Source organism: Doryrhamphus excisus, linkage group LG20, assembly GCF_037039965.1.
Source record: "Doryrhamphus excisus strain RoL-2023G ecotype Guam linkage group LG20, RoL_Dexc_Guam_v1.1, whole genome shotgun sequence".
Lineage (NCBI taxonomy): Eukaryota > Metazoa > Chordata > Actinopteri > Syngnathiformes > Syngnathidae > Doryrhamphus > Doryrhamphus excisus.
Genome location: NC_136376.1, coordinates 13220111 through 13232525, shown reverse-complemented (window position 1 = coordinate 13232525; position 12415 = coordinate 13220111). Strand labels below are relative to the sequence as shown.

The window sequence follows — 12415 nt, the reverse complement described above, 5'->3', positions numbered from 1 at the left end:
GGTTAATTAGCATGTCACCCTTTTCTATTTCCCTTTATCTGGAACAGTTAATATAAGTCGAAAGAAAAGAAAGAAAGAATATAGAATAGAATATTCTCTTGAAAAAGTGTGGTCAGGAGTGGCCCACAGTTTGAAAACCACTGCAGTACCATTACTGACACCTAGTGACCAGTGTGGAATACTACATAATCCATTTTATTTATAGAGTGCTTTTCAAAAACTCAATTTTGGATTATTAATAGGCCCTGTTCAGTTTCATTCAAGTTCCACTTCTGACTCTGTGGTTATCATCATACCTTTCCTCAGGGCTGACCCTGGCCAAACTGCCCCCCCCACACACACACACTCCTGTTTCAGGCTGATTTACTGCTCTATGCTTTGCAGCAGCAAAGCACATCCCTTGCACATTTATTGAGAATACGCCCCCTTGTCCAAAATGGGGCCCGCTACGGATGGTGGGTCCCGATACACAGCCTGCATCCTTTAGGTGCTCACTGAGTGAAGTCTCATAAGTCTTTCCTTTTTAGTGTAGGTGTGAAGTGAATGAAGACGCATCATCAGCGATACCATTCATCATATCGTCTTTTATTGTTCCAAGGCACAGCACGTGTTGGCGGGGGCCACAAGGTCTCATGATACATTCAGGTTGCGTGGGACACACACGCTCACTCAACTACACTCTGTGTCGCTCTCTGCAAGCGTCTGCTACATGCTCACTACATTCTATCCCTTTCATGGAGTGCCCATTTCTATATTCACACACAGATTACATTTGCCCAGCAATCATACAAAATACTGTATAACTTATGATAAAAGTGACAGTTTACGAAAATGTATGGATTATGTAAGGAACTGACTACTCCAACATGTCTTGTAAAAGCTCTAAAAACCTGCAATGTTGGGCATATCACATCAAACCACCAGGGTTTTTTTCTTTAAAATCAGTCCTAGATGATGTTGAATGGGTGTCACATTTATGATGCCACATACAGGATAAAAGACCATTACATAAGAGATGCAATATTAAACTCAAACATGTGGTAGCACAAAACAAATCCTTTGGTTTTAATCACTGTCATTAATTCAATTGATTAATTAGTAGGGGTTATCGTAAGATCTTGTGTCACAATATCTTGTGAGGTTCAGATTTCTTGTTAAAAAGGGCACTGGACCTGGAACAATAATAAATTAACTCATTAATCACACAATTAATGAAAACAAACTGGATATGTGTTTTCCTCGTCTCTCGCCTCCAAACAGGCTGGAAGAGATTTCAGTCTGTGCATTGGTTTCAGTACCTGGGCGCATTTGTTCCATAGAACAACGGCACGAAAATAGTGAGCCCTTTTGTCAGTCATACATAATTAAAGTATTTCTTTTATTTCTTTCATTGTACTTTTCTTAGCCTGTACAGTGGACCGAGTGGTGAGCCCGCATGCCACACAGCTAGGACACCCAGGTTCCTCCCCCATTCCAAAAACATGCTAGGCTAATTGGCGATAGGTATGAATGTGGGTGGGAATGGTTGTTTGTCTATATGTGCCCTGTGATTGGCTGGCGACCAGTCCAGGGTGTACCCCGCCTCTCCCCCAAAGACAGCTGGGATAGGCTCCAGCATACTCGCTACCCTTGTGAGGATAAACGGTATAGAAAATAGATGGATGTACTTTTCTTGAAATCTCATCTCGCCTCGTGAATGGAATGTCTCATGACACCCCTATTAATTAGTCTTTTAAAATAAAAAATCGGGGATGGGCTTGACGAGACGAGGACTACACTTTCTGGTTCGATTGATGGTATGGTATGGTATTCATGCCAACTGAATACTCTAAACTCCAGCAATGACGCTGCTCAGACTTGCCATAAGAGTGGATGTAGCTCCCACAGTTGACGTGTCGCCCTTCTTTCAAGCAACGGAGCCTCTGCTGATGGCAGCCAAGTGTACTCTATTTTGCTTCAATTCATCAACCACATGAAAAGGCCCATCCCTCTGGCTAACAAATGATGAGTTGCACCAAAGACTGCCTTACAGCCTTGCAGCAATCAACTGGCAAACACTATTTGTGATTAGATTATATTATACAATTCATTGCCCAAGAGTCATAATACGTCTAAGCCAGAAGATTTAACAGTTCAAGTATACGCATCATCATATGGCGCTGATGATGTCACACCATTAAATTCAACCTGCAGAGCAGCGGTTAATTGTAAAAGTAAACATAAGAGGAGGAGGCGGAGATCTGCTCCACCCACGTCAGGCTCCGCCCTTAAGTGTTTCAAATCAGTGAATAAAGCTCACAGCTCGTCATACACAAAACACATAAAACTATTAAGAAACAAAGCATTTAGAAAATAGAAAACATTCTCATGCAAAAAAATAAATATATATATATGTATATATATATATATTTATGTATAACTACCTGCAATTTGCATTTCTTTTTAACACAACATACCAAAAATAGAGATTCTAAACCCCGTTTCTCCATTAAGGAGGAAAAGGATATCTTAAAATGAAGCAGATCAACCACGGATGATAAATAATCATCTAGATCTACGTTGCTACTTTTATCCCAAGAGTGTGCTGCTGTTCTACTTTTTGTTTATTGGTACCAGGGGGTCTTGCGCACCCAGCGGAGGGTGAATCCTGCGTCCGTGCGGATCTTGATGGAGGCAGCCTCAGCTTCCCTTACAGTCTCCTTCACAGACTGCATCAGGTTCTGGGCGTTATGGACCAGCATTTCAGTGGCCTGGTCAAACATGGGGACATATGTATGTGTGAAATTACAACAAAGTGACAAATGTTATCAAAGTTTATGTAGCTGTGTTTTTACTTTATATATATTCAACTGCACAGAGCAGTATATGTTGAGATCAAGGACGCTTGATATTGAGATTTGTACATGTACTTTCTAGTCATATATTCCTGTTAGTAATAAGGCACAGAAAACCAGATGTTTTGTTTTTAATAAATATTTTCTTTATCAACCTCAATGTCTTGGCTTGGTATGCCGGTAGGATCGTATCTTGTACACTGGATTTTATTTATTCCCTTGTTTATCACGGTTAACTGGTTCCAGACACGACCACGACAAATGAATTTCCATCATTCCTTATTTATAAATCAAATATTTTCATAGTTCAGAGCATAGAGATCTATGTGTGTTTTAATAAAAGTTTCAATAAAGTGTGGAGAGAAAGTGATGCCATAGTCAAGCACTAAACGGCAGGAACTCATTAACTTATTCAATCCCAGCCATTTTTTCGCTACTGCATTTTTGAGCATTTTTTGCTGATTGTTCAGGGCACACAGAATATTGTGTCGTAGGATCTATATAGACAAAAGAAAGATTAGACTCTCATCTTTCATCAGGAAAAAAAAAGTTTGTTTTTGCCTTTTTCCTTTCTTGAGTAATCAGCAGTAGAACATTGGTAAGTTTCAGCAAAATACATATACAGTGCATCCGGAAAGTATTCACAGCGCTTCACTTTTTCTACATTTTGTCATGTTACAGCCTCATTCCAAACTGAATTAAATTAATCTCTTACCTCAAAATTCTACACAAAATACTCCATTATGACAATGTGAAAAAAGGTTTTTTTTGACATGTTTTGAATTTATTAAAAATAGAAAACAAAAAAAAAAATCACATTTACATAAGTATTCACAGCCTTTGCCATGAAGCTCAAAATTGAGCTCAGGTGCATCTTTTTTCCACTGATCATCCTTGAGATCTTTCTACAGCTTAATTGGAGTCCACCTGCAGTAAATTCAGTTGATTGGACATGATTTGGAAATATAATAACTGTCTATATAAGGTCCCACAGTTGACTGTGCATGTCAGAGCACAAACACCAAGCATGAAGTCAAAAGAACTGTCTGTAGACCTGCGAGACAGGATTGTCTTGAGGCACAAATCTGGGGAAGGATACAGAAACATTTCTGCTGCTTTGAAGGTCCCAATGAGCACAGTGGCCTCCATTATTCGTAGATGGAAGACGTTTGGAACCACCAGGACTCTTCCTAGAGCTGGCCGGCCTTCTAAACTGAGCGATCGGGGAAGAAGGGCCTTAGTCAGGGAGGTGACCAAGGCCCCGATGGTCACTCTGTCAGAGCTCCAGCGTTCCTCTGTGGAGAGAGGAGAGCCTTCCAGAAGGACAACCATCTCTGCAGCAATCCACCAATCAGGCCTGTATGGTAGAGTGGCCAGACGAAAGCCACTCCTTAGTAAAAGGAACATGGCAGCCTGTCTGGAATTTGCCAAAAAGCACCTGAATGACTCTCAGACCATGAGAAACAAAATTCTCTGGTCTGATGAGACAAAGATTGAACTCTTTGGTGTGAATGCCAGGCGCCATGTTTGGAGGAAACCAGGCACTGCTCATCACCAGGGCAATACCATCCCTACAGTGAAGCATGGTGGTGGCAGCATCATGCTGTGGGGATGTTTTTCAGCAGCAGGAACTGGCAGACTAGTCAGGATAGAAGGAAAAATGAATGCAGCAATATATAGAGATATCCTGGATGAAAACCTGCTCCAGAGCGCTCTTGACCTCAGTAGACTGGTCATGTACCTTGACCATATAGACAGTAGACATTAGCACACAGCCAAGATCTCAAAAGATTGGCTTCAGAACCACTCAGTGAATGTCCTGGAGTGGCCCAGCCAGAGTCCAGACTTGAATCCGATCGAACATCTCTGGAGAGATCTGAAAATGGCTGTGCACAGACGTCTCCCATCCAACCTGATGGAGCTTGAGACTTATTGCAAAGAAGAATGGGCAAAACTGCCTAAAGATAGGTGTGCTAAACTTGTGGGATCATATTCAAAAAGACTTGAGGCTGTAATTGCTGCCAAAGGTGGATCAACAAAGTATTAAGCAAAGGCTGTGAATACTTATGTTAATGTGATTTTTTTGTTTTCTATTTTTAATAAATTCAAAACATGTCAAAAAAACCTTTTTTCACATTGTCATAATGGAGTATTTTGTGTAGAATTTTGAGGTAAGTGATTAATTTAATTCAGTTTGGAATGAGGCTGTAACATGACAAAATGTAGAAAAAGTGAAGCGCATGAATACTTTCCGGATGCACTGTACATATATTTTACAAATATAATAATACCATGAACAAATAAAACACGACTGAACTGTGTGTGTGTGCACATGTTTGCGCGCGTGCATGCGTTAAAATTTCACGCAATCTCACGCCAAATGGTGAGAGGTCGTTTCACTTCCTGGCTGCTGTGCATGAGAGAGATGCAGGCCGAGTTCTTATAAAATGCATTTATGCTACCTGGTGGTCGTATTTCGGCTTAAAACCGCACCACACATGATCTGTTCTATTGTGGAGTTGCATCATCACCTCTTTGTGCCTCTCACACAAAAAAACGATGTATGAATACATCTTTGGTAGTGAGCAGTTGAGTTGAGCAAATGAGTTAATGAATTCCCGTGTGACCCTAATGAGGATAAGTGGCATAGAAAATGATTGGATGGACAATAAATATTCAACACATCCAATACAGTGAGTGGAAGTCAATATTTAAGAATAAGCATTATCTACCCTATAATATGTCCAATGCAGGAAGAGATGACAACATCATACCACATGGTGGCTTTACCTGCTCGGACTCCTCCTCGCTAATGTTTGTTCTACCCAACATGGTGGCTTTCACAGTGGAGAGAATCTTCAGCTGAGTGCTGATTGTGGGGATCCGCTCGCACACCTTAAGCAGGAGAGAAAGAGGACAGTCAATTAAGTTTTCATCAGGGGAATGAGGGGCAAATGGAGCAGTGCCCCATCGGATCCTGCAGATGGCACTACTTGTGGGAGTAGAGTTTTTAGAGTCCTCTCTGAAGTGTATATGTCTGACTCTCCCTGTCCAAGCAACAAGTGGCTGTAAAAAGTGACAGCATGAGGTGACAGCAAGAAAACAATGCATTCACCTGCAGCAGGTTAGTTCTGATGCGTCTGTCCGTGCACTGTTTGGCCACTTCTTTAGCCAGCCTCGTCACCTCATCTGAAGCCTTGGCGATGTCCTTGGCGCACTGGATAAGTGCCCGCTTGTTGCCACTGCCGCCACGCACCAGGCGGGACATCTCCGCCATCAGTAGAGCCATTCGCTTAGCGGCGGCGATGATGTCATTACCCTGGAGAAGATATTTGGATCTACATTGTCTATGTGACACACTGTTCTGTTATTATTAAAGGTCCCCTATTATGCAATGATTTTCAATCATAAGCGTCCCTAGTGCCTGATTAGGAGCACCAAACATGACAATCTGCCTAACTTGTTTCCTCCACTTTTGAGCGGGAGAGGTGCTCATAGGTTGAAGGTCATTGGTCGCTTTTGAAAATCCAGGCTTTCGTTCCCAGGGATCACTAAAAATACTCTTAAACTGTCTAAATTACTGCATCAGGGCTAGATTTTGGCCACTACACTAACAATACACTACTGCGGGCCCTCTAAGGCCAAAACTGCTGATAAACTGTATAATACGGGACCTTTAATGCGAGGTTAAGGGCATGAAAATGGCAGCTGAAACCTGAACCAAAGCATCATTTTAGGAAGTTCATGCAGTATGCACATACTGTAGTGACATTTCCATGCATGATGACCAATGTCGGAGTGTCTGCCTCAGTTTTAAGGTTAGGAACCATGAGTGGACAGCGGACTGCCATACACACACAACACACAGTCTGACATGAGGGTGCAGAAACAGGTACAGACAATGTCATGGGCAAAACTACATCACCCAGAAGTCTTTGGGAAACTGTCATCCTTGGCATCACGGGTTGGTCAGACGACTGGTGATTGACAACAGAGACACCCCCCTTTCCCTAATCACCGACGAGGTGAAGGGATGTTGTGAAGCTAGCACATTATAGTGGTGCATCATAAAAAAAGCCATTCCATCAATCTTCACCCTTTAGTACACGTTTAGCATTGTCTGAGTGTGATGCAGCAGCCACAGCTGGTAAGTAGGTTTCCATGGTAACGGAAGATGCACAGCTCACTGTTTATGCTGGTGTTGGATGTCATTTTTCTTTGCATGCGTGTGTTTCAACCCATCCTCAGACCCGCGTACGCGCATGTGACATGTATGTGAGCAGACCTTGCTGGACCACTTGCGCGCCTCCTGGTGGAGAGACTGGGCAGCTGCGAGCATGGGTTGATTGACAGGCTGGTTGGAGGGCATCATCAGCAGCTCTGGCTCATAGTCATCCTCACCGTCAGTAAACTCATCTTCATCGTCTACCTCTACCGCCTCCTGGCACGGCAGGGCAGGGCAGAGCAGAGCAGCGGGGGGGGGGGGGGGGGTATTGGCGGTTGGAGGATTGATTGGAGAGGAAAAAAACGTGTAGGGGAAAGAGAGACAGCCAGGATAGGTGGAAGGGAAGGAAGCATTTAGTACACTATGAGAAGCAGCAGGTGGAATAACAGAGGACAGGGAGACCCATCGGGAGAAAGGCATACAGGCATCATGGAGAAGCAGGAAGGGGAGGCACAACTGCACAGCGCAGGGGAAACGGACTAGAGCTATTTCGAATATTTAGAAATAAAGAAATAAAGCAGGAAAGCCGAATGTGACTTCACGGAAGTGAGATATTTCTGGTGTGACCCTCACGTAGATCCTAGATTTCATGTTACCGCCACACAAAAACACACACATATATGCATTTAAAACATCAAACAAAAGGTTTGATTTGACAAGATGGACATGGAGCTCTATCATAAATAAAACAATTCATGAATGTGCAGCTTTGATTGACAGTCAGAGAGGTTTATTATTGCGGTAGCAGTTTGCAGAAGTGAACGAAAATATTAAAGCATGGTTGACTTGAAAGCTCTAAAACTGCTTCTTACTGCATTTATGAGCTAATCAATATGATGTGGGTATACTTCATGAAATATCCAGATTCATATTCTTTTTTTCTTGACCAGATGACAGTTTCCAGTTTCCTTCTGAAATTGGAATCTACCCACAGATCTCCACATTTCAGGATCAACATGACTCAGCGAGACACTGACGCTAATAAAAATCAACAATGTCTTGTGACACACGTGGGTGTGTATTGTGTGTATTGTGCGTATTGTGTGTATTGTGTGTCCACTGACCTTGCTGGACCACTTGCGGGCTTCGTCGTGCAGCTGTCGGGCCGCCACCATCATGGGCTCGCTCAGCACCTCACCAGCTTTCTGCTCCGGGAACTCTTCGTCTTTTTCTTCTGGAGGGGGAGGTCGAGGGGGTGGCACCTCACCCTCTGGCAAGGGGGGCTTAGGTGGAGCCTGCTCATCGCTTACCTGCATGTTAAGACACAGTATATGTGTAATGTAGACCACATTTTATATATTGTTATCGCTTTCGACTTCAATCACAGTCAATCGTCATGTAAACAATTTTAATCATCTACATAAAAATATATATATTTTTAACTAATTTAATTTAATTTAATTTAATTTAATTTAATTTAATTTAATTTAATTTAATTTAATTTAATTTAATTTAATTTAATTTAATTTAATTTAATTTAATTTAATTTAATTTAATTTGTTAATTTAATTTTTTAACTTTTTTTCTTGTATTTATTATAAATTAAAATTTAAAACATTTTGAATACTATTTTTGAAGATTCTTATCTAATTCAATCAGAACTTTTAATTGGGACCTCTTTGCCATGGAATTAAAAACAAGCAAAAACAATTATCAAAGAAACAATTAGATAAGCTAATGAATAAAACATATTTTTAGTTATACAGTTATTTATTAGGATTAATTATATCTTCTATTTATTATTACTATTATTATTATTATTTTCCTGATAATATAAAACATTTCGGATTTCTGTTAGCCCCAAACAGAAAGATTGTGGTTAAAAAAAGCTACAATTAAATGAACAGAAAATATAAAAATACATGTAAAAAGTAAATAAAAAAAGAGCTACCAAATATACATATGGTACTTATAAAAGTCTAAAAAGTACCACTCTTAGACCTGAAATAGTCCTCAATAGAAAATAGAAATTGAGGGCACTGAATTGCCTCAAAATGACGACCATTTCAATGAAGCGTTTAATGACAGTATCAGAGTAAATGTGTTAGTAACTGCAGGACTTACGTGGAGCTGATCTAGGTCAGGCGGTGGCGGTGGAAAGTCCAGCTCCTGAGGTTGGAAGGCCTCTCTGACTTTTCCCACTGCAGCCAAAATCCTCAGACAGGAGTCCAAATAGGCCTTCTGCAGCCCTGTGAAGGGTCAGAGGTCATCAGGTAAAAATATTCTTTAAATCTTCGACTGAATGTACCTTTATCTTGTATGTTGCCGGCCACCGCCTTGGCGTCCATGACCATGGGTGAGATGGTGTGCGACAAAATGTCTGATGCATGTTTCACTGTGTCTCTGAAGCGCGGGTCTTCGGAGTTCTCCACTTCCCTCTTTGCTACCAGCAGAACCCGATTGGCTCGTCGAGCGATGCTTGTCGCCCCGGCAACGAGCATTTGGGGCTGAATATTCGCCATGGCAACTCGGCACTTGTCAATGTCTTTTTTGATGGCTTCCTCTGAGGCGTCGAGCAGAGACTTGGTGTCTATGGCCTCATCCACCAGACCTGGACACACACACATTTAAATGTGTTAAATGACTTTCAAAATGATGTACGCTGATATTACAGAACTTTGCTAATAAAATATAATACAATATATTCATTTTCTATGCTGGAGCCTATCCCAGCTGACTTTGGGCGAGAGGCGGGGTACACCCTGGACTGGTGGCCAGCCAATCACAGGGCACATATAGACAAACAACCATTCACACTCACATTCATACCTATGGACAATTTGGAGTGGCCAGTTAACCTAGCATGTACGTTTTGGAGGAAACCAGAGTACATGAGAAAACCCACACACTCACGGGGAGATCAGTGGTAGCAATCGCAAATAACAATTAAACATAAACAACAGAGATTCAAACCCATGTTCACAGTTAGGAACCACTTTGGGTGTGCGACCAATCACACGACCCGGAGGCCGGGTCAAGGTCTGGAAAACCTAAAATGTTTTCTGTGCTGGTTATCGTGTGTAGCTGCTCTATAGGAGACCATAAGTCAATACAAAGGGGCGAAAAATAGGAATAATGGGTCCCTTTTAACTGTATTATATGAGCCGTGAAGAGTTGCGTTCAAAGACACCAGATACTTGAAGCTGAATTCATGTTTTGAGTGTAGATTCCTGGGATTTCCAAGCATACTTAGATGCTACAAATTGTCCGCAGTTAGAGTTCGGTTAGTAAGTGATAAAAATATCCAGTTATTGTTTTTCTTTGTCTTTCTGTTTATGTAGACCAGACGTGCGCGTGCGCATACTTAAGACTTTATTTTGGTTTTCGGAGTGTCCATGAGTGCATCTCGTGACAATGAGGAAGTGTCGTCCAGCGCCCAGCCACTTCCATTGTAATATCATATATTATTTGCATTACTACGTTTATCTTCTGACTCACTACGCTGCCAAAAATGTAAATTTGATTGAGAAAAGTAACAGCATTTAAATTCAGCTGAAGTTATTTGAAAAAGCTGTCACCTGTGAGTCTCTCCACATTGTCAATCCATTGGTTCTTCATGGTGTCAAAGTGCTCGTACGCTGCCTTGTTGCCGGGATTCTTCAACAAGATTCGAGCAGCAGAAGTCACCTATCATAACAAACATGTCATGCTCACACACTTGTGTTTTGTCTCCGTACAGGTTGTTGTGTGGAATTATGCTAATCAGGTGGGTCAAAACTGGCAAAAAAAACAAGCACCTGTGGTGTAAGCTCACGGGCATGTTTGACCGCAGCGTGGATCCCTTCCACTGTGCTCTTATTGGCTGTTCCCACAGCAGCCGCCTTCTCAGCAGTTGCACTCAGACGGCTTGCGTGGGTCTCAAAGTTACCTGCACGCTCATCAAAAACCTTCAACAGAGACACAGGGCTTTTACTTTCAGCCGCTTGGATGCTACAGAATTTGTGCACACGGCGTGACTGACCTCCCCTCTGTTGGGGGCATCGGCGGGAGCGGTGGCAGCCACGGCCAGCAATTTAATAGGTGTGGTGGTGTCACTGAAGACATCTGATACTTCCTGGGTCATCACCTCCTGCATATTCTGCCTCAGGTCCTGATACAACCATTTTACGTTCCATTGTCAGTCCACCGGGTGGCGCTGTGCACCAGTTCTTTTAATCAATTCACAATCGTGCCTCATTTTTAAGACTGAAATAGTGTATAGTCTGCACCACAAATGTGTTCTATCTGTTTACTGCAACTTTGAGATATGTAAAAAAAATGATAAATCCCAAATAGTACAAGGAATTTGAACAAAGTTGGTTGCACAACTACCTTAAGGCCATCATGGAGTTGTGCGACCGTCGCCCTTGCGTGGGGGGCCTCAGCCTCCCCCCTGCCTGCCATGTCTGCCAAGGATGTCATCAGACCCTCTACTCGGTCGCAGCGTCCCATCATGTCCTGGCGGTAAGGTCCCAACAGGCCCCCTGCCAGCCTCCGTCCTTCTCCAATCATCCCCCTGATCGCTGCCTGACCTGTGGCAAGGATAAAGGTCAGAGGTCATCCTCCATATCGCATTTAGACACCTACTCTATCATGAAAAATAAATCTATGGAGATCTTGGAAGTAGTGGCCACAAGTATTGAGACAGACTTAATTATCATTCAATTCATCATTGTCCCAATTGTCCCTTTTGACTATAAGGCATATACCATAAATGTAATTATAGGTGATGTATTTATTTTTCTCATCTGAAAAGATGACGTTAATAATTAGGGTTTTTGTTCTGCTTTAAAAATGATTTGGCTTGCATGATAAAGTGAAAAGGAAATGTAGAACTCTTTGACCACATGATCAGTTACTACCGTATTTTCCAGACAATAAGTCGCACTTTTTTTTCATAGGTTGGCTGTTCCTGCGACTTATACTCCAGAGCGAAATGAAAAAACTCTTTATGCTACATAAACATGGACACCTTTTCTGTTCATGTTTATTTTTTTGTAGCTGAATAACCATTGTGTTAGCATTTCTTACACCTATTCAGCCTATTCTCTATTCTTTTATTGTTAGAACTTGGCTTCCAAGAGGACTTAATGTCTGTTTTGGTCAAGATAAATTACGCGCAAAAAATGCGACTTATACTCCAGTGCGACTTATGTATGTTTTGTTCTACCTAATTGTGCATTTTTGGCCTTGCGCGACTTATAGATTAGATTAGATTCAACTTTATTGTTATTGCTCATGTCACTGGTACAGGGCAACAAAATGCAGTCCAGAAAATACTGTAATTATATTAACTAACTCCAGCTTCCTCCCACACACCAAAAACATACATGATGACTTTAAAAAAGTCAGCTGGGATAGGCTCCAACATACCTGC

General features: G+C 41.8%; 1 protein-coding gene across 5 annotated transcripts in view; it reads right to left on the bottom strand.

Moving 5' to 3' along the window:
- Positions 1 to 570: 570 nt before the first annotated feature.
- LOC131108125 (vinculin-like) overlaps positions 571 to 12415 on the bottom strand; it is a 28704-nt gene continuing 16859 nt past the window's right edge. For 4 of the 5 annotated variants that reach the window (XM_058058927.2, XM_058058928.2, XM_058058926.2 and 1 more), the window contains 11 exons: positions 11371 to 11570; positions 11021 to 11149; positions 10797 to 10946; positions 10578 to 10686; positions 9308 to 9610; positions 9124 to 9248; positions 8124 to 8309; positions 7120 to 7275; positions 5950 to 6153; positions 5625 to 5729; positions 571 to 2750 (listed from right to left, as the gene is read on the bottom strand). In XM_058058927.2, coding sequence (XP_057914910.2) covers positions 2604 to 2750; positions 5625 to 5729; positions 5950 to 6153; positions 7120 to 7275; positions 8124 to 8309; positions 9124 to 9248; positions 9308 to 9610; positions 10578 to 10686; positions 10797 to 10946; positions 11021 to 11149; positions 11371 to 11570 — 1814 coding nt within the window. In that variant the 3' untranslated portion in view covers positions 571 to 2603. The remainder of the gene's footprint in view (positions 2751 to 5624; positions 5730 to 5949; positions 6154 to 7119; positions 7276 to 8123; positions 8310 to 9123; positions 9249 to 9307; positions 9611 to 10577; positions 10687 to 10796; positions 10947 to 11020; positions 11150 to 11370; positions 11571 to 12415) is intronic. The other variant, XM_058058930.2, reaches the window with a different exon arrangement.